Raw genomic sequence first — 27,998 nt, forward strand, 5'->3', positions numbered from 1 at the left:
ATGATGGGGAAGGGTGTTTGGGTGAGTGGCTTCGGCCCTGTTTGTGTGTGTGGGGGTGTGACGTGTGAAATGTGCTCCAGTTCAGGCTGACGCTGAATTGGATGTAGGCTCCTGAGTGAAGGTGCTGCTCATGCCATACCTGCTGTGTGCCTAATAAAGTACTCCCAGCCATTGCATTGGGCAGCAAATAAGCTCACTCGTCTCTCCACCATCCTTTCCGGCGTAAAAACGCTACAATATATATATATATATATATATATATATATATATATATATATATATAAGTTTCAGATTTGTTATATTAAAATTAATATATAAAAAAATGAATATAACAAATCTGAAACTTATATATATATATATAACTAAATATATTCGCATTATGGTACAATAGTATAAGGAATATCATGATGCATCTAAGCAGTTATTATGTTTTTCATCCATTAATTCTACCCCAAGTACACTGTGTATCCACCAGTGCAGCTAAAGATCTGGCCCAATTAAGAAGAATGACAAATCAGATTAGGAAAAAACAGCCTAGATTTGCACAGTGCATGCCTGGATTTATGGGGTGATGCAGGACAGTCTTCAGTCATCAGGCACCTAATTTTTCCATCGAGTTCTGACGCTCATTATACAGGAACACATTTATATCTCCTAAACCTGTTGATCTCAATATACAGTACAGTATATCTTACAAAAATCGCAAGAGACAAGAGCCTTTGTCATTGGACGAAAACTAGGATTGGTGTCAGCCCACGAAGTCTATTGACAATGGACCTGTCTGACACAAGTAAGGACACAAGTCATGCATACATTCTTCATCAATTCATTCCTGCTGAAATGAAATAAATTTTATAAAATGACTCCGCCCTCAAACACAAATTTGTAGTAACATCCTCAACAACTTAATAGTTCATTATTTTCCACCAACCACCATGATTAATCAGTCTGGATCTTCCCCAACTTCTTCCAAACCTGCAACCGCGCACGCCCCACCCCCCTGTTCTGGCTGTTCCTGTATGGTGGGTAAGTTACCCTGCTTGGGACAGCGCTTGCGCAGGCTAAGAAGAAACGCCTGAGGCAAAGAGAAGATGTCCACGTTGTTACCGAGGTCGATCCACACCAGAGCAGGGAAGCTTCTCGGCTCCTTGAGAGCGTCGGTGAGCTGACGCAGGACGCCTCGGGTCAGCCGGTTGCCGTTGAGTGCGAGGCTCTCGAGAGCAGGCAGAGCGGACAACGTGGGCAGCAGCATCATCAGCGTATCGTCTGTGAGCTCTGTGAAACCCAGCTCGATGCTACGAATACGGGCAGAGTTGCGCTGAAGATGCAGCACTAGGCGTTCCGCGTCACGGCGTGAAAGTGGGAGGCCGGCTAAATCCACGGTGCCATCCGGCGACACGGAGAGAACCGCCTTCAGACTGAGAGAGAGAGAGAGAGAGAATAAATGGTTCCATTAAAGGGGTACATTGTAAATAACATGCATTTAATCTGTTTCTGTTGTTTGTACCATCACGGTAGAACGAAATTTTGGTTTCCTACATCCCGCAAATACATGAATGACTATCTCGGTACTCTAAATTGCCTCTGTGTAAATAAGACTGTGAAAGATGTGTGGCAAATAAATGGTCAGGTCTACTATCTAATTCCAAAAGTATTTGTAGTTTGTTATTGATCAGTTTGGGAAATGTTTAAGGTGTTTTAAAATCGGTCAGTTCTTTCTCATCTTCCTCTTGACAGTATACCATTGATTCCCCTTTTTGGTTCTGGTCAGGCGAGTTGGAAAGCCAGTCAACCACAGTAATATCATGATAGGAAAATGAGTTAGTGGTACCCTAAAATCTAAAAAAAGGTAGTGCCCTAAAATCTCTTGGAAGCTGAATTGACTTTGGACTTAAAATACAGTGGACCAACACCAGCAGATGATATGGCGGCCCAGATCATTACTGCCTATGGAAACTTCAAGCAGGATTCTGTGCCTCTGCTCTCTTCCTCCAGACTCTAGAACCTTGACTGTCTATGGTTCAAGAGTGGCTTGATACTAGGGATGCAACAGGTGTAGCCCATTTCCTTGGGATGTCTGTGCATGGTGGCTCTTGATGCACTGACACCAGCCTCCAGCTTGACAATCTTTTTATCATCCCTGCTGCTTGTGTACCTTTTACCACACGTTTCCCTTACCGTCAACTTTTCATGAATACTGTATGCTTTGATACAGCACCTTCTGTGGCTTACCCTCCTAGGTGTCGATTTTTAGGTGTGCAGTTTTCCTCATGCCGTAATTATTGAAATTAAAACAAACAAAAGAAAAAATTATCTTACTTTATGTGTAATGAATCTAGAATATGTGCTTATCACTTTTTAAATTCAATTACTAAAATAAAATATTAATCATAGTATTCTAAATAATTGAGATTTTATTGTCTAATTACAGTATAAGTAAGGTAAAGTTGAACTGATGACTGTTTAACATTGTAATAACAATAAAATGTTTTTTTATTTAACTTAAAAGACTCAAGACTATGAACATATAATCTTTAACAATTTTTAAAAACATGTTTAATTTTACAGTGTGCTCTTGTGGAATTTCAACATAAATTAAATAAAGATGGATGAGAATGAAACAAGAGTGTTAGGAGATAAAAGAATAAAAAGGGACAGAATAAGAGAAAAGTATGTACTCTGATGCCTGGTGAGGAAGACACACTTTGTATAAAAATGATGAATATGTTTAATATACAGGGCATTCAAATGTGCGTGCATGTGTGTGTGTGTGTGTGTGTGTGTGTGTGTGTGTTCGAGTTTTGAGAGAGCGAGAGAAATTTCAAAACCCAATATTGAATTAATTGACAGCTTCCCACACAATATAACCAAGTAATATCACACACACACACACACACACACACACATTTTCCTCTCCTACACAGCTAAACCTCTGTCTTTCTACATGTACATGTTGGAACCCATAGAGAATAACACAGGCACAAACTCAACTCGTTTCGCGTCCATACGCACACACGTACACACATACACACACGAGCGTAGTTCTCCCTCAAGGGAAACGTACACGCCTGCACAAATAGTCTGTTCCTCTGAGTGTAAACAACAAAGTGCGTGCTTCTATTTGATGAGTCATGATCAGGAAGCACTGTGCTGTTTGATTTCTGTCCTCTTCTAAACTGCATGTATTAACAGGACAGACTGGACCAGTTTGATGGAGGGAAGAGAGAGAGAAAGAGAGAGAGAGAAAGAGAGAGAGAGAGAGAGAGAGAGAGAGAAAATGAGTGACAGTATCGGACAGGCTAGGTTTTGCACTGTTGTTCATTTCTTGTGCTTTTAGTGCTTTTACTTTCTCTTCTCCATCAATACCAGAATTATTGATCCCATAAAAATTTCCATTTAATATCAGAGTTTACCAAAATTATACTTTTTTGGGGGGTGGCACGGCGGCGTAATGGGTATCCCAGTGGCCTCGCCCCTCCAGGGTCAGGTTTCGATTCCCGTCGGTGTGTGTGGAGTTTGCATGTTTTTCCCTGTGCTTGGAGGGTTTCATCCGCATTCCTCCAACAGTTTAAAGACATGCAGAATGTGTTTTTTTTTCGGTTTCTTTTTCTTGCTTTACAGATGCCGTTGCTGATGAAACCCTTCTTTTTGCATTCAGGCCTGGGATCAACACTATGATTACCCACCATACCACAGGCAAGGATGCTCCCTCTCCAGCACCCCATCCAACAGCGCCCCTAGTGGGCGATTTCACGTTGTTGCTATTAAACACAACGAGCGCTGCTACAAAGCCTGTGTAAAAGCCATCGATAGGAAGATGGACACTCGTGGATAGCTACAAATTCGCTACTGTTTGAATATTTAAAAAATGCCTTTTTTTACATAACCCCATTATTAACTCTGTAATAAAATAAAAGTGTGATTAAGCTATTTAATCAATCTTTCATCGCTCGATTCAACTTTTATTCAGAATCGAATCAAAATTTAATTTATTTAGGTAAACTTACAAATGCTAAATGGTCTAAATATATATATTTTTTTAATACCACAACTGTACATTCTGTACCTTCGCAATGTGTTTTCAAGTCAAAGAAAAAATCAGCCATGTGGGAGTATTCTACAGCCCCAGAGATATACAGTTTGTAATATATGCTTCAGTGACATATTATGTGCAAGATGCTACAAGCAAGAATTTATTATTTTGTTTCTCTAATTGCTTTTGCAAGTGTATTTTATCTATGGCTGATTTATTTTTTTGCATTGGAGACTGAAAAAGCTTTTAAGACAGTTCACAAATACAAATTCATTGTGTGACAGAAGGTTGTTTCAAATATTTGTATGAATAAATTTGCTCAATTAAAGATAAGAAGTGTGATTGTTTTAAAACACTAGAAAAGTTTGAGTTTTTATAATAATGTCTTTGTTTCTCTGCTACGTACAAAGTCCCAGTGGTGACAAGAAATTCTGTGGCCACGGCTAGCTAAGGTGTGAGAACAAGACACTACACTGTGGGGTGAGAACAAAATAGTATAATGCATGGCCATAAAATATTATGTTTTGGTCACAACTGAATAACCTCATAGCATTTAGTTATGTGGTTATGATACAATATGATATGATACTCTGTTAGTATAGATAAATGATTAACTTTATGTACTCACTGACATGTAGCACAACAATCATCATGTCACATCTGGGACATCAATGATCTCACTAACACACGTTCTTATGTCGTGGCCACAACAAAGTATCTCATTTCCACACCTTAGTAAGTCCTGGCCACAACAAAGTATCTCATTCCCACACCTTAGTAAGTCCTGGTCACAACAAAGTATCTCATTCCCACACTTTAGTAAGTCGTGGCCACAACATAGTATCTCATTCACACACCTTAGTAAGTCGTGGCCACAACAAAGTATCTCATTCCCACACTTTAGTAAGTCCTGGTCACAACAAAGTATCTCATTCCCACACTTTAGTAAGTCGTGGCCACAACATAGTATCTCATTCACACACCTTATTAAGTCGTGGCCACAACAAAGTCTCTCATGACCACACATTACACTATTTTGTTCCCACACCTTAGTAAGTCATGGCCCCAACTTAGTATCTCAACCTTAGTAAGTCATGGTCACAACATAGTATCTAATTTCCACACCTTAGTAAGTCGTGGCCCCAATGTAGTATCTCATTCCCACACCTTAATAAGTCATGGTCTCAACATAGTATCTCATTCCCACAATTTAGTAAGTCGTGGCCACAACAAAGTATCTCATTCCCACACCTTATTAAGTCGTAGCCACAACAAAGTATCTCATTCCCACACCTTAGTAAGTCGTGGCCACAACAAAGTATCTCCTTCCCACACCTTAGTACAGTAAGTCCTAGTCACAACTTAGTATTTCATTTCCACAGCTTAGTATCTTCAGAGGGGATCCATTGTTGACACAAGAGAAAAAGAACAAATGAAAAAAAAAAACAGTGATGTCAGCTAATGGCCTAATTATTATTTTACCTTCAATATCAGACCAAAATATCATAATTTGTGCATCTCTCCCAAGTAATAATCTTAAATATCAACATAAAACAAGTTGCTCTTACTTTGACCATCCTAGTTATCTTTCAGTGGGAAAATGACTTGGTGGAAATTAAAGCAGAACCTAGAGTTCTGTTATGTCCTGTTTAGGTCACTTAGTTATTAAATTCACAGTTAAAAGACACCACTGGACTCCAGACCCTATTTATACAAAGCCACAAGCAGACCGCCACACTAGCACACACTCTACATAAACAAAAAGCCTGAAAGGCATGCACGGGATGAACACTGAAGCAAGTGAAAAGCCATTGTTAAAAGGGCAAGTTGTCAGCTCACTGTTCAATACTAACACAATTAGCGAGGCTTTCCCAATAATGGACAGCTTCGACCACCGTGGCTCAGATCTATAGGCTCTGCCATCTCAGCCATTAGGCAGAAAAGTTATCAGTATGCTGCAAGGGAGCCAGTAAATCACAGTGACTCAGTGAGGGTTGGGGGAAGGAGGACGAGGCTGACAGATGGAAATGCGAAGCACACATTAAATAAGAATGTTACTGTGCCATTTAAACCAGACCGAAGGATCGTTCATGACAGACGAAAATAAGGTTAACAACCTGTCATGTTCTACATCGCAGCCCAAACATACTAGGTCCTGCTGTTTTCTTCTATTAAATATGCACATTTTATATTAATAAACAATGGCTCGGGGGTACTTTTCCTGCTTTCCTGATGTCGAGTATTAGGGCATGTCCATCTGATTAACTATAACAGTACAGTAACAAAAGGAAGCCTCTTATGTATGCATATTACATTCGAGGTTCAGTGGGTTCATGTCAATTGATTAGGCAAGAGGTAATTGCATAATAAGAATAGCTGAATATGCAAATCTCTTGATATTGCTACACTTTAGTGTTTTGCTAACTATGCTTTTAGGAAGTACTATTACTAACAGTAGTGAGGTAGAAATGAGTTCAATTAAAATAATCTAAGAGGATTATTTCCAATCCATTGGATTATTACTGCAATGATTAATATGGTTCAGCTGGCAACAAGTTATTTAACCCTAACTGATGCTGTGAGTGGTAGTGTTCTTGTTTCTTAAACAAGCATGTCAGAAGATGTATCCTGTGGTCGGAGCAGAGATGTTCCTCTGTTTGAAAACGGTCATATTATTGGCCTCCGTCAAGCAAAGAAAACAACTAAGGAGAATGTTGAAACGATTAAATTTGTTAACGCATTAAACAAAGCCTGGAAGGATAGTGGTGAACCATCATATTTAACGAAATGTGGTTGAAAAAACATCCTGAATTAGTATCATGGGAGATCACTTAAACACTAAGAGAAATCAAATCATAAAAAACAACACGATCACAGCTATGTTTAATATAATGAAAGAAATTGGGACTAAACAGCTGTGTAGCCTTAAGAAAACCACAATGCTTCAATTTGCTATGGAGCATTAAGAATGGACTGTGGAGCACCGGACAAAGGTCATGTGGTCCAGATTTACCCTGTTCCAGAGTGATGGGTGCATCCATGTGTCCAAAAAATCAGGCCAGCTGATGACCTGAATGTACTGAATGACCAGGTTTTCCATCAATGGACTTTTTCTTCTCTTATGGCATGTTTAAATTTCAAGATGACGATGACAGGATTCTTTGTGAGAACTCTCAGAACTCAACCCTATTGGGAATCTTTGTGATGTGCTGTGACGATGAAGACTTCAGACTCAAGAGCTACAAGATCACGGAGAGAAATGAATGCAACTCTAGACAAAAATAAATGTTGCGACATTGCACATAGGCTTATCAAAGCAATGCCATGGTCGTTATCAAAGCAAAGGGGAAGCCAATACAATTTTAGAGCGTGCAAGTTTTTTTTAGCCAGGCAGCGTACTGTATATACAGTAACATTATCTTAATGTTCACTTTTTTATTCTTTAAACTAAAGCAGATAGTCATCTTCAAGCTTTTCTTAATTCTCCCTCATTTATATGATCAATTTACTTATTGTTAACTGTGTAGCATATATGTAGTATAGACTTATTGAACTGCATTGAACAAAACACTTTCATTTAGAAACAATTCAGAAATGTATAGACTGTTACGGACAATTATGCAGGCAGTTCTTTCCGCTGATTTTTTTCATGACTTTGCCCCCTTTTTTCAAGTTCCTGCAACTGTAATAAATATAATGATTCAATAAGCTGATCATGGTACAGGTGCTTTATCATTTCTTTCAATTTGTCCCTCCTTGTTTTCTTTCCTTGCTGTTTCTCCTCAAAAGGACATGAGAAATCGAGGACAAACAAATTTGCAGTAAATTACCTGTTCTTGTGCACTGAAGTGTTACGCTGAACAGGATATAACAAATGCTTTACCACTGAATGGTGTCAAAGTCACTCGTCATTGGTCAGAAGAATTTTCAATAGTCCTGGCTGCAAGTCAAGGCTACAAATCACTCTAATAGGAAATCGTTTCTATAGTAACAACTCAGGGACCTGTACAGTAGATATGGAACATAAAGAGATATGATTGATGACATACTGTAGTGATGTTTGCTGTGATCCTCCAGTGCCATATTGGTGCTTTAAAGCTGTTTATACAACAGTTAGTTCTGACCGAGTGGATGGGAGGATTTCCCGAGCCGTGATTAGGGACAGTAACAGCACCTGGATGTTTAACTTCATGTATCACTCCACATCACAGGCCCACTAATTGGTAATTACATTAAGTTCGATCACAACATTGGTGAAAGTAGGTTGGTACGGTCTGCCATATTGAGGGGAGAGCAGCTGCCTACCAAAACCCACATTCAAAACCATTCAAGGACGCACTTTCAGCAAGAAAACACATCTGATAATGTTATGTCATCTTAAACAACACTTTGTCTATGTAGTAACTGCTTCTAAGTCATTCAATGTCTCTGTGTTGTTTTATTTAAACTAGCTTCTAACAAGCTTCTAACACAAGGCTGAATCCCAAATCCCATTTGTGGATCAAATGATTCTACACCCTACATTCTATTTAACGCTATTTAGGATTTAAGACGGACGTTAACCGAGCTGATAATCTAAAAACGAACAGGGCATTTAATAAAAAAACAACAGTCTGTTGGGTCTGGGGCTTCTCTCCAGCTTCAGGACCGGGACGATTTGCCATAATTGACTGAACCTTGAGTTCTGCACTCTACCAGAATATCCAGAAGGAGAATGTCCGGCCATCAGTTTGTGACCTTAAGCTCAAGCGCACTTGGAGCAGCAGGACAATGATCTGAAACACACCAGCAGGTCCACCTGGTAATGGCTGTAAAAGCTTTTTTACAGCCATTAGGTTGTCTAAGTAAAGTTAAGTGGTCTAGTCAAAGTCCAGACCTAAATCCAATTGAGATCCTATGTCATGACCTTAAAAAGGTCGTTCCTGCTTGAAAACCATCCAATGTGGTTGAATTAAAAATTCTGCAATGAAGAATCAAAATTCTTCCATAATTAAAATTAAAAATTATAAATAAATAATTTGGCATAACCAGTAACAGTACATATTAGATTTCGGGGACAATTACTTTTTACATAGGCTTTTTTTTCGTTATTAAATGAAACCATCATTTTAAAAACTGCATTTTTATTTGCTCAGGATATTTTTGTGTAATATTTAAATTTGTTTTTGAATCATTTACATCTAACAAAGGAAAAAAAAATCAAAACTTTTTCTATTTTCAATATTAGAAATATTTTTCTAATTGCTATTGTATAAAAGCAATATTACATTCAAGGTAGAATGTAATGCCTTCAGCACTAGGGCCGCACCCTTGTGCCTAAGACCGCATCACACATATATGTGTGATATAGCCTAAATCTAGCTGTTGTGTCTCACTGTGGCGCAGTGGTAAAGTGCTCGCCCTATAGTCCAGAGGTCGCGAGTTCGATTCCCGGGTGATGCTGTAACCTCTTGTAGCTGGAGGCCTAGAGAGAGCTGCCTGGCCGAGCCCACTCAGAGGGGAGAGCTCTACAGCCAATCTCACGTAGTGGATAGTGCTGGATAATGGTGAATAACGGTGCATGAGCAAGCAGTTTGAAAAGATGCAGTCAGCTAGCGTCACGTGTTAGTCTTCAGCCCTCCCGACTGAGTGTTAATAGTAGCCTTAATGTGGTGGGAAGAAATTGGACACCGCCCCCCCCTCATGCACCATTATTCCCCGCCCCCCCCCGCTCATGCACCATTATCCACCCCCCGCCCCAAAAAACAAAAGTAACATTAGCATAATGTGAAATGGATCAAATATACAATGTGCTATTTCGAATTCATAAAAAAAATCTTACTTTGGCATAAGAGGAATAAAGCGTTATGGGACGGCTTTTTAATAAGTAATAATAATTAACTTTTGAGCAGAAAAACCTGACGCCAATTTGACATTCAGTGTTTTCCTACAAGGAAATATTTTGTTATTTAATAATTACTTGCTTAAACGTTAGTGCTATAATCTATTGTATACACGATTCTAACATACTTTCTCGTCCAAATGTTTGCATTTATCATTATGTTTATTTGAATATTGGATGGTATATGGCACATTTTCATGTCACGCTCCAATAAAAAGTCTGTCACATATAAAGCAGCTTTGCATCCTTGCCTCTTTTCTCCTTGATTCCTTTGATGCAACCTTAAAGATGATGGGATTCAATCGGTCAGAGACATGCTAGGCTGGGGTCCATTGTAGAAAGGGGTGGAAGGGTCACCCACTTCCACCGCATTTTACAAAGCTGCAGCAGGTGTTTTGTAATTTTTTAGTTGCAGAGCTAAACATACAAATGTAAAAGATATGTGCTTATGCCTTGTATAATAAAAACGTGAAGCCTGCAACATGTGACCTTCAGCTACTGTATTTTACTCACAATTACCTGCCACTAAATATAATGTTTATCACGTTGTCCACCTGTTGCCATGGTGATTTGCTTTTTCATTCAGCAAAAAAATAGTACAAAAATGTTTATTGGTTTTCCTTAGAAAATATTGAAAGGCACTTTCAAAAAACTACGGCTTTCTATAATTTCAGCTCTAAACAACCTGTAGCATACAAATGACTGATGTGGGCGTTCCCCCTCCTCCAAGTGCCCTACCTAGGGTTCTTCACTTCACAATGCATTACTGGACTATACAAAGCAAACAAAACAAAACAAGGTAATAATGATCGTTTTCTGTTCGGGTTGCTTTGCAACTCACCACACAAGGGTGCTAGGCATGTCAGATGGGTCAGACGGTAAGATTATATACTCTAAGTGAAAGTAAATAGAATTTGTAGTTGGCATTAATCCTATACCTCCTTCCTATTGGTGGCATCTTTGCACACATGCTGAGGTTCGAATAAAAAATTATTGATACTGCCAGAACGTCAGTCAACTGCTCATGAGTGTGTCTTAACTCATCATGAGATCTAAACCTGTTTTACGCGGCAAAATTTCCCATGTGCAACTATTTTTGATTTTTTTCATTTACAAAAAAAATAAACAAATAAACAGCAAGGCACAAGCTGTATAATTTTCCCTCGGAGTACCATTGAGCTAACTTGTTGCAATATTGTTTTTTCCATCCGTTTTTATTTCTTTCCGGTTATAATTTTCTTTTACAGATTGTAATATATTGCTTCATACTTGAACTTAATGTACGTCTCGAACTAAGCTAGCCGTGGGCATTTTAATAACAGTGCATAGATTCTGGGGAGTAAATTGTCCATCAGTTGGTTCCTTCAGTGATACGTTTTTTTTTATCACTTCAATTTGAAACGACCGTACAAATGGTACCCAAGGGCATTCCTGCTTTCTCATCATCATCTCTCACTGGTTCGCTCTCGCTCTACTCTCTCTCTGTACAAACCCCCTCACGTAACTGCCCTTTCTTTCTCTCATTCTCTACTTGTCTTTTTTTCTAAACAACTTTTTCTGGTCTCTCAACCTCTTACTATCTCAGTGTTTTTCTTTCTGATTCTTGCAATCTGACTCCTCTCCAGGTTTCTGTTTGTTTCTCAGTTTCTCTGCTTCCCACCCACAAAGCTCTCTCTCTCTCTCTCTCTCTCTCTCTCTCTCTGTGTGTGTGTGTTCTAACTACCCTATAATGAGCAGGGTCACTGTGCTAACAGGGACTCTCCCTGTGCCAGAAGCATGCTGAGAGGTCCGAGGCCATGTGACAGGAAAACTGGCTCACAATGAAATGGAACGCTTTCTCACAGGAAATGTGATTACGCTCCTTAATTGTCACTGGTACTCAGCTTAATTGGTTTTTTCAATGCTCGGCTCTTGACACCAGCGCTTTCCGAGCGAGGACTCACTGTTTTATAAGTGTCTGTTTAGGTTAGGGAAGGTTTCACATGGACACTGACACTGGGTTGCTGTTTTTCCGTCTCTCAACTTCTATATTTAGACGCAGTGTTTTCTACATAGAAAAACATATTTCTAAATGCGTGCCATACTCAAAGTCCAGATTATGTTCTGCTTTGTTAATGAACGTTATGAAAGTCTGTCTTTTCCCTGGGATTGTTTTATATATACAGTATAAAAGTTACACCATTGTTTCAAACTGATAAAGAAACTAGAATTTATTTACATTTGGAACATTCCTGGATTTTTTTCCAAAACTATAAAATAGCATTTGTGTGCCCTGCGATGGATTGGCACCCTGTCCAGGGTGTACCCCACCTCGTGCCCTGAGTCTCCTGGGATAGGCTCCAGGCCACCCGCGACCCAGGATAAAGCGGTATAGAAGATGAGTGGGTGAGAGTATAAAATAGCATAATAGCCTTACGAGGTCTTGTTCACAACAGTTGTTAACAAGACCTTCATCCACTTGTTTATCCTGTTGTGTATACGTGTTTATATACTGCATGTATACACAACAGGGTAAACAAGTTCATGGGCAACCAAGGCTCCTTCATGCACGTGCGGAGAAATGGGTTCCCCATGTAGTCTGATCCAACAGAAGAGCTACAGAACCTGAAATTGCTGAAATTTGGTGAGACCTGGGTGCCTGTGCTCCTGTCACCAGTTTGCTGGTGGTTAAGTTTCAAATTAATTAAAGGAAACAATAGAAATGCTTGATTTCTTCGCTGTGCATTGATACACTTGGCCCCCAAAACCGGGACGCACACATGATGTATCTGAAATTCTCGGTTTATTATCAGCAGAACATCATATTTAATCCTTACGGCCGGAAGCCCTGTGTCAAATATATTCCGTACATCAAAAGAATTTAAGTCATTAACATGTGAGTCATACGGAGACACATTTGGGAAGCACATTAGCATTTCCAGCACGCAGGCAAAGAGCCAAAACTGCTGACCCGGCCTCCAAACTCCCAGATCCCGATCTGATCGAGCACGGTGTGCGCGGTATATCATGGTGCATACTTATACATATTCAAGAGCTACACTTAATTTCACATCAGAAAATGTGATCTCAGCATCTGTAGAGTGGTGCAGAAAAAACACACACAAAAAAAAACAGTAGTTCTGCAGGTGGAAACACCTTTGTGTTGATGAAGCACAGGAGAGTTCTTATAACTACTTTCTACTTGACTTGACTTGTTCACCAGTTCACACTCCTTCATTTTCCATATTGCTTTGATGCAACCCAAACCAGGGAGAACATGAAAACTCCACGGACACAAAGTGGAGGCGAGATTCAAACCACCAACCCTAGAGGTGAGAGACAGCAGTGCTAACCACTGACCCCACCAAGCCCCCAACGTCACACTACGTGTGTGTGAAAATACCAAAAATGAATTATATTAGACAGCAAATTAAAATATAATCGGAAAATAAACGGAACCGTCAGCGAACACCAATATGTAATGTTCGCCAATTAACTACCGTTAGCAGAGCCTGACAATCTCTATTACTTTTAATTAACTGAGGAAGCCACAAATCATGGTCTCAATTAAGATGTTATTAATTGTTCAGCCATTCTTCATTTGCAGGTATAACGAAGAATAAATTTCCTCCTTCTAATTATGATTATCATTTGAACAACTATTTTACACACACTCACACACACACACACACACACACACACACACACGGTGTCAAATCACACTGACAATGTAATTCAGAAATGGTTGACTCCTCTAGTGTTCTTGGTATTAAGAGCCGACATTTATGGATATGTCTCAGTTTGGTGGAAAACGCAGCAGCCGTTTGGTTTTCTGCTAATGTGATTCTGTTGTTTTCTGCTAAACTGATAACTGTTTTGTCTTTCTCTGTCATTGTGCCTTACATCAAAGGGTTAATAAGAAGATGGGAGTTAGTCCTGAAAAAGTTAGTTTATATCTGGTTGCCATCTTCCTGGTTGCCTAGCAACTGTAACAATTTTACTTAAATCTCAAGCAAATTGTATTATGTATATGAGTGTTTTTATTTTTTTCTTTTATAATTTTTTCATTAATATCTAATAAAAATCCAAAAGCGTATGAAGGTTTAAATCCCAATTGAACACGCAGTAGAAGTCATTGTAGCAATCTGTACATATTAAAAGACAGAGAAAGATGTGGTGTGTGTGTGTGTGTGTGTGTGTGTGTGTGTGTGTGTGTGTGTGTGTGTGTGTGTGTGTGTGTGTGAGTAAGTGAAATCTTTAAGAATGGGAAGAATGTTCCAGAGCTAGAAAGGTCCTAATCCTAGGGGACAAGCTAAGCTTAGAGACCAAACACCACACACACACACACACACACACACACACACACACACACACACACACACAACCACACATACACACACACAAACCATAAAAATAGGTCAGTCCAATCATTAAAAAGAACGATCTTTTTTGGTGGGATTAATAAGTTATTCAAAATAGGAAATGATCTGCAGACATATTGCGTCTTTTCCTGTCTGTCTGTCTGTCTGTCTGTCTGTGTGTCTGTCTGTCTGTCTGTGTGTCTGTCTGTGTGTCTGTCTGTGTGTCTGTGTGTCTGTGTGTCTGTCTGTGTGTCTGTCTGTGTGTGTCTGTGTGTCTGTGTGTCTGTCTGTGTGTCTGTCTGTGTGTCTGTCTGTGTGTCTGTCTGTGTGTCTGTCTGTGTGTCTGTGTGTCTTTCTGTGTGTCTGTCTGTGTGTGTGTCTGTGTGTGTGTCTGTGTGTCTGTGTGTCTGTCTGTGTGTCTGTCTGTCTGTCTGTGTGTCTGTGTGTGTGTGTGTGTGTGTGTCTGTGTGTCTGTCTGTGTGTCTTTCTGTGTGTCTGTCTGTGTGTGTGTCTGTGTGTCTGTGTGTCTGTCTGTGTGTCTGTCTGTGTGTCTGTCTGTGTGTCTGTCTGTGTGTGTGTCTGTGTGTGTGTCTGTGTGTGTGTCTGTGTGTCTGTCTGTGTGTCTGTCTGTGTGTCTGTCTGTGTGTCTGTGTGTGTGTCTGTCTGTGTGTCTGTGTGTGTGTCTGTCTGTCTGTCTGTCTGTCTGTCTGTCTGTCTTTCTGTTCCTCTGACTTTCTTTTCACTCTTGTTTGGCACATGCATGTTATGTTCTTCTTTTTTTTGTTGTCTTTTGTATAGTTCCTAGATAGTTTTTTATTTATTTATAATGTTCATTTGTTGTCTTAGTCAGCAATAATGTGTCTCAGCTAGTTACAGTAGATTTATAAATGTATGTTGTATGTACAGTCGCACCTTGGTCCTGGGTCCTGAACTGTACGGGGTTGAAATGACAATAAAAGCCTACGTGACTTGACTTTCCATTAGAAGCTTCAATCTTTTGGGTGACTGAAACAAAGTTGGACTAAAAAGTAATAGTTGTAAATTATTATTAAATTAATTCAATTCATTTTCCTCTATTTGAATTCAATGATTTAGGCGTTTTCAAAATTATTAAAATGCATTTCGAGCATTTCTCAGTTGGACAACAGACTTTCTCTCTTCTGTGCAAATACTTGGATAGTTTCATTTTTGCTACTTCTGTCACTAAAAAATGTTCAAGAATTTCTTGGGAATGACATCACCTAGTGCAAACGTTGTTTTACTTCCTGTGCAGGCAAGCTGAGGAGCTGTTATTTCTCTCATAAAGTACCAGTAGTACTAGCAATCTGGCTTAGGTGGAAAAACAACAGTTTGTCTTTCAGCACTGTTGTACAATTAAATTTAGATTCAATTCAATATTGTTAAAATAATGTTAAATAGTTTTCTGCTTTGTCTTACTTATATTTCTTATAGGTTTAGTAAGAACTACTAAAATAAAGTAATAAACTTAACATACTGCGGAACCTGTAGTTCCTTGAATGACCACTGGGGGCTGAGTCCACTCACTCACTCACTATAGACATCGTCTATACCACTTGATCCTGTATTCAGGGTTGCGGGGGGCCTGGACCCCATTCCAGGAGACTCAGGACACAAGGCGGGGTACACCCTGGACAGTGTGCCAATCCATCACAGGGCACACACACATACACTCATTCACACACTATGGGCAATTAGGGAACACCAATTAGCCTAATCTGCATGTCTTTGGACTGTGGGAGGAAACCAGAGTACCTGGGGGAAACCTACCAAGCACAGGGAGAACATGCAAACTCCATGCACACAGAGATGGGAATCGAACCCGGACCCTGAAGGTGCAAGGTGACAGTGCTAACCACTACATCACCGTGGCTGACTCCAAAAGTTAATCAATCCCCGTAGACCCCCATGTTACAATGTTCAAATTTACATCAGAAATAAACGTTTCCAGCCTGTTACCCAACAAACAAATAATAGAAATAAATAAATAAATACATTTAATCCCCATAGCTAGATTTCCCATTTATGTTCATAACTCTCTATTTAAAATGACTTACAGCCATAAAAGTATGCATAATTAAGAGTATGGCTGATTATGGCTTTAGCTAACCCTTTGAGCTAACCACTAACTGTAAATGTTGTAGTTTAAGTTAGTTTAGACACGTTATAATTTTAGCTAAGTTAAAGCTAAACTAGCTTGCTTTTGATAAGTAGGAGTGATGTAAGTAGGCGTGTTTAAACATTTGCCCATTTGTGGATAAACCAGGGTTTAGGTCGAGTCAGCTGCCAAGATGCCAATGACCAGAGAAAACCTATTGATGAGGCGATAATGTAAGTATTTTATAAAGACTTTGCATAAGTTTAATGAAATTGTCAATGTTGGACACTCTAGCAGTGCAAATTTACCTAAATAATTTTAAAAGTATGAATAAATTTTTTAACCAAAACTGGCCCATCAATTCAATGGATCGAATCGATCCACAAAAGATGGATTTAACTGCAATGATAATTAAAATAATTGGACAGCTTTACCAAACACACATATACACCCCCCACATTTATAACATTTATAGGGGATTATTTATTAATGTCATTTGTTCATCGCTTTCCTGGGGGGCCTGGACCCTATCCCAGGAAACTTTGGGCAATGCGGGATACACCCTGGACAGGTACCAATCATAAGAATTGTATTCCAGGGCAGACAAACACTACGGGCAATTTTTTGTGAACACCAATTAGCCTAATCTGCATGTTTTCCCACCGGAGAGCATTCAAACACCACGCACACGACTAGGTATTTTAGGTAGGAGGAAACCAGAGACTAAGGAAGAAACCCACACTGACCCAAGAGTAGGATCAAACCTAGAGCTAAAGTATGAAATGCCCACTTTTAAACACCTCATGCAGTAGTTTCAACATTTATTTGGCACAGCATACGCACAATATCAACTGCACTATGTACAGTTTATCATAGACCTCTAGGTATTGTGTTGTGTAAGTTTCTTTCTACCCTTTTTTTCATTAAGATTGTAATTCTTTTTCATGCAATATTCATCCACACATTGTTTGTTTCATAAACTAGCTGTTGTAACATTATAATTTATCTTTGGCATTAAAAAAAAGTACTCTGTCTGTATGTCTGTCTATTAACAACTTTTGTTCATGGACAAATTTGCCAGTCAATAATAAAAAGCAGGATAGCTCCATGCATTGGTGCTTGTTATGTAGAAGAGTGTAGATGTAATTATAATGGTAGGAAAGGAAAGGAAATCTCTAGGGATCTTATTTGACTGAACAGCTTGGCGAGGAGCTCACCTAGCCTGGGGTTTTCCTTTTAGAAGGCCCTGGCGCCTCCAGCGCGGATGAGGACTTAGGTGATACGTCAGCTGGCGACACACCTTCTCCATGGCGCTCAGAGACTCACCCTCCTGAGAGAGAGAGAGAGAGAGAGAGAAGACAGGTGATGTTTTAAAAATAGCTGACTATTTATCCGCAGAGCGCTTGGATATTAATCTGTTCAAACTGAGCCTCCAGAGCCTCTTTCCCAACAAGTGTACTCGCTCTAATCACTTTAGCTCAAGCTCTTCTACAATCCCCCCCCCCTCCTGCTCCTTCCACCCCTCCCATCCTTCCATCCATCCACCCACCCACATGAAGCTGCCCAGCAGGAGTTCTCTATGGTCCAGGGGCGCCGTGGGGTGTCTGTCTGCCAAATCACGGGCTTTATGGCTCTCGCCTGTCGCTACAGGTAATCAAAAATGGAGTCGCGTTCCAGAGTCCCAGATATACATTTGTGACCTTGGATCACTTGCCAGTAAAACTGTACATTACATCATGGATGGCAGAGACTGATCATAGATGCTTGCCAAGCTGGAGGCGGATCCCGAGGTAGGCAGTATTTGAGCCTCCAGAGATAAACGACGTCCTGTTTGAAAGGAAAGCAAACTCAGGACTGAGTATGTGATTCAAAAGACACAGCTTCGGTTAGATCCTAGCGTACATTTAAAGCATTTGGCAGACGCCCTTATCCAGAGCAACTTACATTTGATCTCGTTATACATCTGGGCCTGTATTCACAAAGCGTCTTAGAATTCTCCAAGGGAGCTCCTATCTTAGCTTAAAAAGTCCTAGCTGGGAGTCCTAGACTAAAAGTGATTTAGGAAACTTCTCAGAGCAACTCTGAGTAAGGAAAGTACAAAAACCTTTATCTTAATGTGGAGGTGTTTTTGACCTCGTTGCTAGTTCATTAAAACAGCCAAATGTTAAAAATGTGTCTACTCTTGAAGCCACTGATTTCCACACAGTAGTTACTATATTTAAGTTCTTACATTTATTTACCAAACTGATTTCATTACCTGTATTTTATTACTTGTAATCCATTTCAGATTGATGGAGCAAAATGTCTCACCTTTAACCAATTTACATGATTGCAGGACAGGACTATTTAAGGTGCACTTTTGGATGGTATGGAGCCAACAATCCAAGAGAGATGGAAGGAAGTAAAACAACAAGAAAACCAAACTGGACAGAAGAACAGTGTTTACTTTTAGCTTTGTATTCAGTGTTTGGAGAATATTTCTTCTTTCTGCCATTTTGTCCTCTTCAGCCTCTTTAAAGTCCTCCTCTTTACTTTTGACAATTTCTATCTTAGGAGCTGTTTTTAGGCCTAAGATGTGTCGTGAATCATTTTTATCTTTACTAAGATTTAGTCCTAAATTTAAGAGGAAATGGCTTAATTCTAAGAATGACTTTTAGGCTGAGAAAGCTTTGTGAATACAGGCCCTGAGCAGCTGAGGGGTAAGAGCCTTGCTTAACTTTGTGTTGATGGTTTTTGAACCTGGGACCTCCTGCTTAACCAAGTTGAAGTTGATAGAAGCAGAACCCCGTGTGACTTTCTGCTAACATACAAGGTGCGTTCAAGCCAAACTGAGACTTGTGGTGCAATTACTTGTGAATGAAGTCGTTCCCACAGCTTTTCTCTCAGCTCAAACCAGTCTGGCCATTCTCCTCTGACCTTTCCCATCGACCAGGTGTTTCTGTCACATCCTTTTGATGTGAGTTTATAAAACATTATCGACAGTCGTGCCATGGTTACTGATTCCCTGAAATTTTTCCTGCATAACAATGTCAAACACGAGACATTATTTAAAGGTCATGTATTCTACAACGAGGGTCAGTCAAAAATGATCCGCACTCTAGTTATAAAGCTTCTGTTATCTTATTAGCATTGTCCGTGAAAGGCTATTGTTTCCCCAGCCGCTGCGGTGCAAGCGAGAACGTGTTACATCAATTCATTTGTAATTGCGGTTTGTATGTATGATGTAAAGTATGACACAAGACGCCACACTTCTGATTTGCACGAAACAAGAGCAGCGTGCAGTGATTAGTTTTTTTTGTGGTCTGAAGGTGTACCTGGTGCTCACGGAACAACTCACAGAAGAGCATATACAGAAGCGTTTGGATATCTGTAAACAAAATTGAGCCTGAGAGTAAACAGCATAGTATGGAATGGAAACGGAAATCGCTGGCCGAGAAAAATTCAGCTGGAAAATTGATGCTTACAGTTTTCTGAGATTCTCAAGGGTCAGTATTGGATCATTATCAGGAAAAAGGTTCAACAATCCACAGTGCTTGTTACAGTGAGATGATTATTGAAGAGCTGAAGCCTGAACTTCTGATTAAAGTTTAAAGATAGCAGAGGACTAGCGTCATGATCTAACACACTTCTGCCCACACTGTCGACACAAAACTTCGTTTTGAGGTGTTAAAGCGCCCTCCCAGTAGCCCTAATCTCACTCCTTATGACGTTTACCTGTTTGCTCCCCTGAAAGCAGCCTAAAACATTTCTTAATGAGGGGATACAAAAGCTTATTAACAAATAGACAAAGTGTATTGAAAAGCGAGGAGATTATGCCAAAAAATAACGTATTCGTCTTTTCTAAAATTCAATTAAAACAAATTCTACAGCCAGAGTGCGGATAATTTTTGACTGACCCTTGTATATCTGTAACAAGTTAAGACAAGTCTCAGAGCTCCCCCAAACAAAGTGTGTGTTGTGTATGTGCATGAATGCTCAGATAATGCATTTTTTAATCCCTAAAACTCCAATTGTGCCGTTTCTGAGATAATGTTTATGAGCTACTGCTGAGCCACATCATATATCTTCTTATATGATGTCACATTAGGGGAGGAAATATAATTGTCTTGTTTAAGCCTCCGAGCAATACAACAATGAAGAAAAAACATAAAGCAGGAACTGTTTTTTCCCTCACTTTCTTGTTCACACACACACACACACACACACACACACACACACACACATCTAAATATCTAAAAATGACTAAAAGAAATTTTAGCATAATAGATGACCTTTAATTTTAAAATAAAATTTTGAGTCAATCAAAGATGGATTTTTTTTTTAATCAATCAGAAACCCCCTTTTTTTCATGTCTGTTTTCACTCCAAGTGCTTTGAAGAAAAAAAAAACGGCTACAGATAATGCGTGTGTGTGTATGCGCATGTTCGTGTGTGTGTGTGTGTGTGTGTGTGTGCACGCGCTTAGAGTTTTGTTTCATGTAGATCAAGTCTCACATTTCCCTCATCACCCTATTTTTCCTGTTCACTTTGTTCTTCTTATTCCTTCCTAAGAACGTGCACGCAAACACACACACTTGCACTTACAGTGTGCATCCATAAACACACACACACACACTTACAGCGTGCACACACACACACAGATACACAGACACACAAACACACCCACACGCTGTGACAAATGATCAGACTCAAATTACCTCCTCGTCTCCATTACTCTGTCTCTGCATCCGACAGCTTTCCGTCCTTCTGTGCGTGTGTGTGTGTGTGTGTGTGTGTGTGTGTGTGTGTGTGTGTGTGGTTCATTAACTGTAACAAAAACTTAGAAGTCTAGCCATGCAGAACTATGATGAGTGACTCATTTTGAAGTAACAGGGGTCTTGCTGCTGGGGTGTGTGTGTGTGTGTGTGTGTGTGTGTAAGCTCAACAGGCTCTGTGCTAATGCCTCACTAGAGAATTTCTCTTTCATCCTCTCTTCCCTTCCTGTACCCCCATTCAAGAGGAGCTCGGCCAAACGACACAAACACACTGACTGGACACAATAGAGCTCAGGCAACATCAAAAACGCTGATTAAACATGCACACACACTCACACACACACACACACACTCTGACACACACACACACACACAAATGATGATTAATGCTCATAAAGTGAATATAAATATGGAAAGACCTGCAGCTTCCCCATTAACTTCACAACCTATGCAGAATAAAAGACTGTGTTATGTGTGTGTGTGTGTGTGTGTCTGGGTGTGTGCGCGAGTGTGTGTTCCCCAAGCTGACGATGCTATATATAGAGAGAGCCAGTGTTTGTCTATAAGGCTGGAGTGATGGAGCCCTATATCACTGTGTATCCTCTCTATAATAACCTGAGACTGGCGCAGCGATGAGGAAACTCTGCACACACACACACACACACACACACACACACACACTTTTCATCCTGGATTCAGCTGTAAAGTAGCCGATACACAGAAGGAGTTGCTGTTAAGGCTTCTCTACACGTCTGAGTGTTTAACAAAAACATCAATTAATGAACAAGAAGGAAAGAAAGAAAGGATGAGTTCTTCATCCTCCATGTCTACAGCTTCACTCCTCCTTCTTCGCTTCCTTCCTTCCCTACGTTTCTTCCCGCTTTCTTTTCTTTCGCCCCTCCCCTCCGTTTATTCATTAATTCATTCATTATTAATTCATGTCTGTCGTTTTATCTTTTTCATTCTTCCTTCCTGTCGCTCATTCTTTCAATTCTTTTTTTATTACTCATTCGATCCATTCCTTTCTTTCTTTCTTCCGTCCGTTTATTCACTCATCGCTCGTTCCTTTTATGCCTTCCCTTCTTTCATTCCTTCGATCGCTCGGGACACGTTTCTTTCATTCCTCCCTTCCTTTCATGCTTTTATTTACTCGTTACTCTTTAATTCGTCCATTCATTCATTCATTCATTCATTTATTTATTCACTCTTTTATTCTGTAACTCTTTCAGCTGTTTCACTCCTTCTTTCCTCCCTTATTGCATGAAGAAAGGGATGATAGAAGAAAGGATTGATAAAATAAAGGAGGGATGGATGAAAGGAGAAATGGCAGGAACGAAGGGTTCGGGAAAAAAGCAGGAAGCACCGAAGAAGTTAAAAGGCAGAAGGAAAGACAGATCAAAGGAAACAACAAAGTAAAGACAAAATAAAGGAAAAAACATGTTCGTGTGTACAGTATGCGTGTATGTGTGAGCATGTGTGTGTGTGCTTGTGTATGCATGCATGGTTATGTGCGCATGTGTGTGTTTGTTTGTGTGCGTGTGAATGTGTGCCTCTTTGCTTCTGTGTGTGTGTGCGTGTGTAAGTGTGTGTCTGCACACATTGGTGTGTGTGTGCATGCATGGACATATGAGCATGGCTACACGTGTGCGTGTTTGTGCGTGCATGCATGTATGTTTGCACGTGTGTGTCCATGCATCTATGTGTGCGTGGTGTGTTCATGTGTGTGTATGTATTATGTATTGTTATACGCATGTATTATATACTTGTGCACGTGTGTGTGTGTGTGTGGTTGAACCCACCGTTTTTGGACAGTGGACATAGCGGGCGAGGCTGATGATGAGGTCGTGAGTGATGGGGTCCACCATATTGCGGAAGCTGGCGTACCGGTACAACACATCATCCAGTGACGTCGACTCCATACCCAAATCCTACACACACACACACACACACACACACATCATTTACATGCCGTGTATATCAACGTACTTCCAGTGAAACACGTGGTAAGTCTCATTATTCAGTAAGACAGATTCATCTTGAGATGACCCCTGACCTCCAGGTGCAGCGTTCCCCTAAAACTCATTTCACACTTTTACACTTTATTAAGAATTAAAACCAGACTAAAAACCCCTTAACCAATCACACACTTGGAAATAGATTTTATAATTGATTGCATGCTACAAAGCCATATCCTGACATTCTCGGAGTAATTTTGCAAATTGGTATAAAAACCCCAACACTGGCAACATTAACTATCATGTCTGCGGTTTCTTCTTCCTGCACTTTCTGCATTAATAACTCTATAAAGCTAATCAGGGATAGTGAGCGTGCTACCCCATGATTGCATACCAAATATAAAGATGAGCATTTTTAAAAAAAAATCCTTTGTCATTCTAAATAGGTTGATATTATTTTTAAGCCCTTTAGATTTTCCCCATGTACAGTACATTCCAACACTGTGAAGATACTCTGTAATGATTAATGTGCCCTACAATAAACTTGTGTCCCAGTCAAAGTTTCTTTCTCATGGGGTTCCTAGGATAGGGAACCTGATTCCCGGTTCCTCAATAATCTACTGGATGATGCAGTTAACAAGGGTTGCACTGCAAAATGAGATAAATCCACTCTGGCAACTTCAAGAAAAACAAAGATTTGCAAATATGTGAGGCATACTGCAAAATGCTTTTTTTTTTGAGTCCCAGGGGTCTTAAAAAACCTGCATGCCGAAATTATGTGCGATTATGCAAAATGCTTTAACTGTACCTCTGACGGTTTAGTCACAAAAGATAAATCAGCCTGCGGTTTTGTTTGTGGTGCTTTAAATGTGCAGTTAAGTATCAATCAGTTCTGGGTTGAGTTTTACACTAAATCACAAAAAAATACACTGCAATTTACAGCATGGTCAGGCTCTTCCCTCCACCAGTTTCAGTTTCATTTCAGTAGCTCAGGCGCACCTTATCATAGAAGTCCATGAACGCTGGGGAAACTGCTGTGGGAGAAGCATATTGTAACGCTACAGATCGGAGTCACATATTTTTTTTAAATAATCTGATTTGAGCCGTGTGAACGTGGCCTAAATACACTTTTTCCGGGCTTCAACATTCTCCAAAACACATTTACTTCACTAATGGCAGCCACTGTTTTCTGTAGCTGATGCTTTCAGTTCACTGATTGCACGACAGAAAGTAGCGATGCAACCGGCTCTTTATGCATGTGTTGTATTTCTGCTGTCGCACAAATATGCACGAGTTAAAAGTTCTTTTTTAAATTAAAAGCTTTCTATAGACAACTTATAAATAATAATTTGCCACATTATGACGTTTATCGGTTGTTGTTTTTTTTCAGTTAAACTCCTCCAGTGATTAAATTATTTTAACCGACAAGACCCTCAAAGGTTTTAGTTAAACCGTGCTTTTATATTTTGCTGTTGTAAGGTCAAGTCATTTACATTATCGATGCTTCACTTTTATTCCTCAACGCCTCTGTTTGCCTCTGGGGAAAAATAGACTTTTGTTTTGGTGACTGTATGAGACGCTCAGAAAGACGGGGTTGAATGTGGGTTCTGTATTGATTTGCATTGCAGAAATGAAAGGTATGGCAGCAAATGTGTGGGTGTGTGCATATGAGAGAGAGAGAGAGAGAGAGAGAGACAGGAAGACAGAGAGAGCGCGAGAAAGAGAGATTTCGACCCTGAGTGTGCCTTAAGTGTGATTTATACAGACTTTAATGACCAGAGAGAGACAGAGTGAGAGAGAATAGGATAGACAAGGTCTTCCAGAAGCACCTCAAGCTTGTTATTAGCATTACGAAAGACTATTGCATTTGATTGAAAACCTAGCGTGCACTCATGAGATGGGAATACATAACCACAGATCTGCTGACTGCTTGTGACATGATGAAATGCCCATCTTAGTTCTCACAGTGAGTGGCAGCACTGGATTTAGAGAGAGAGTAGGTTCAGTTTTGAAAAGAGAGAGAGAAAGGAGATGGATCTGTATAGGCAGGTGGTCTCCTGCATTGCCCGTGAACACACTAATGAACGTATAGACATATGAAATATTCATGGTCTTTTCTCTTAGGTATAATGTTTCTAAAATATATTGTGGGAAGGGGGGTGAAGTGTCATCATCTTCACTTTACAAGATCCTCTGCATGTGTGTGTATGTGCTTGAGAGAGTGTTGTGTGCTTAAAAACCTAAAGGAGCCAGATGCTGAGGTTGTTTTAAATGATTCTTATGGCTCGGGCATGGAAAAAAAAAAAAAAAAAAGGGTTTACTTTTAACAGCATAATATAAAACCGAACATAAATAAATGTTTCAAATTATTGTTAATATTTCCTAAGCCTAGAATAAACAAAATATAAGATTAGGAAACTACATAACGTATGAACCTTTAAATAGAAAGAAAGGTCCTTCGTCACTTTTAAGCAAACTGATACTTACAGAAACTCCGATTATTTTACCTGTCTCAGACTTTTCAGCAGTTCGCTAGCCTCCTCCTGTCTCCCCTCCTTCGCCTTTAGCAGCACGTCCTGAATCATTCCAACGCGGCGGCGGTATGGCGCAGACACCCCCGGACTCTCTGGCCGCACACTGGAGGATGCACGGAGCAGGACAGAGGCCTGAGCTCGTCTCCAAACCCCCTGGAGCGATCCGGAGCCCGCCTCGTGGCCTTTGGACTGCCTAGCCCCCATCCTGCAGTGCTGAATTCTCAGGTGTAGTTATACACATCACGAGTCCTTTTGCTGATTAAACTACTGTTAAGACAAATCAGTTGGGATTGACTTGTACTGAATGTGTAAGTGAAAAAAAAAAAAAGCTAGCTAGAAATGCAATTGCAATTCACAATGTGGTAAATAAAATGCCATTAAAAGTGTAAAAAGTAGTTTAAAAAGAACTCTACCAACTTAAAAGATGCGTTTGAAAAGAATCGATTTGCTGTACTCACTTAAAGTGAGTCAATTTTAAAAGAATAATTTCGCTCAGGTCACTTAAAAACAGTGATTTAAACATAATACTGTAGATTCACTTCATTTAAAAAAAATGTAAATAGATTCATTAAACTCATTCAAAAAGAGAAGTTTTAAAAAAGGAGCTTATTTGTTTAACTCGATTTGCTCTCCTTAATGAAGGAGTCAAAAGGACCCTTTAGAAAGTTTTATTTTAGAGTCGAATAGTTGTACTCGCTTAATAGAGTCGTGTAAAACTAATCAACTAATCAAAACTACTTCTTTAAAACTGTAGTTCTAATAACTTAGAAGAGTCGTTTCAAATGAGTCTAAACCACCCACGTACTGGAAACAATAATTTCAAAAGAGTAAAATAATTTTTGTAAGAGCTTATTATAATCAATTTGCTCTACTCCTTAAAAAGATTATATTTTAAAAGAGGTCATTTGATCTGCTCATTAAAATGACTGATTTAAACATATTAAACAGATTAAATAATAGAAATATATTCACTTTACTAAGTTATAAAAAGTTGTTTAAAAACATTTTTTGGTTATACTCATTTACAAAAAGTAGACGAATCAGTAGGTAAAAAGAACTGATTCGCTTTACTCACAAAACGCAGCCTTAAAAAGAATCAATTCAAATCAGTCGTTTTTCGAGTCGAATAACTGTACAGAATAATTGTGTGAAACTAATCGACTAATCAAAGCTACTCATTCTTTCAAAATAATCTTAGACAGGAAAACACTCAGAGGAGTCTTCAATTAAGTTGATTCCACACACGTACTGAAAAGAATCGTTTCAGAAGAGTCAAATGAAATCATAAGAAAGTTTCTAAATCAGTTTCCGAAAAAACTGTCAACATCACCGATTTGCTTTACTCGCTGAAAATGAGTATATTTTAAAAGAATGTACTCGCTTAAAAGAGTCACGTAAAACGAATTGTCTAATTAAAATCTACTCATTCATTCAAATGAATCGGTGCACAATACTAACATAGAGGAGTCGTTTCATATGAGTCGAATCTACACACTTCAAAAGAGTCGAATGGAATCATTAAAATAAAGTGTCAAAATCAGTGGTTAGTTCAACTTAAAAAAAAGTGGTTTCAGAAGAGTCGATTCGTTTGACTCAGTTAAACGAGCATTTGTAAAAAAAAAAAATCGAAAAACGAACCCGATTCTCTTCCGATTAGTCGAAGCGTCGTGGCTGTTCGCAGATGTACAGGGATGTACAGGTGTCCTTTAATTGTCAATTCCATTCAAATACTGAGGTTTGATAATGACGATGAAAGTCTTTATTCCGGAAGGTTTTTATATGCTGAGTTGTTAAAGAAGAGCCAAAAAAAACAAACAAGTAAAACAACAACAACAACAACAACACTGGACCCTGGATGTGAGCGATGAGTCCAAACAGATTTCAGTTCAGTTTATCTGTTACTTCCCTTAAACGAGTCAGTTTTCGGTAAGGACGAGTTGTGTGAGAATTAAAGCCAAGGCAGAAATCCTGATGTGTAACGTGATCTTCACGCGCGCGCCCCGGCGGCGGAGCTCGCAGCCAAACAGCAACTTTTACTTCCAAACAACAACAACAACAACAACAACAGGAGAAGAATTCATTTCCGACAGAAATAAAACACGCCTTTTCCCGCAGGCGTCCGAGTTCACACACACGCTGAAAAGCGAGCAGCTCCGCGAGCGTTTCGGTGCTGTTTACATCTGATACACGGTTCAACGCCGAGAGCGCGCGCAGCTGGTGTTCTGTGTCTCGCGCTTTCTCGGTAACTCTCTCCCTGTCATCTCAGTTAACCCCCTCACACCGAGCTGCACGCGCCTCGCTCACAAACTGAGCGCGTGCATGCACAGTAATACACACCAATATAGTGGAAACGTCCTTACACACCTTATACACATCGGTCTGTTTT

The 27,998-nt window shown here is 39.7% G+C and overlaps 1 protein-coding gene across 1 annotated transcript; it reads right to left on the reverse strand.

Annotated features, from left to right (window-relative positions):
• Positions 1 to 376: 376 nt before the first annotated feature.
• On the reverse strand, positions 377 to 27,848 carry LOC128512352 (leucine-rich repeat-containing protein 75A-like). Its single transcript, XM_053485585.1, has 5 exons — positions 27,251 to 27,848; positions 25,586 to 25,879; positions 22,923 to 23,051; positions 17,588 to 17,700; positions 377 to 1,418 (listed from the first exon to the last, which is right to left on the reverse strand). Exons 2-5 carry the CDS (start codon positions 25,814 to 25,816, stop codon positions 944 to 946), a joined length of 948 nt encoding a protein of 315 aa, XP_053341560.1. The 5' UTR covers positions 25,817 to 25,879; positions 27,251 to 27,848; the 3' UTR covers positions 377 to 943.
• Between the last annotated feature and the right edge of the window lie 150 nt (positions 27,849 to 27,998).

This window comes from Clarias gariepinus, chromosome 24 (assembly GCF_024256425.1).
Source record: "Clarias gariepinus isolate MV-2021 ecotype Netherlands chromosome 24, CGAR_prim_01v2, whole genome shotgun sequence".
NCBI classification, from domain to species: domain Eukaryota; kingdom Metazoa; phylum Chordata; class Actinopteri; order Siluriformes; family Clariidae; genus Clarias; species Clarias gariepinus.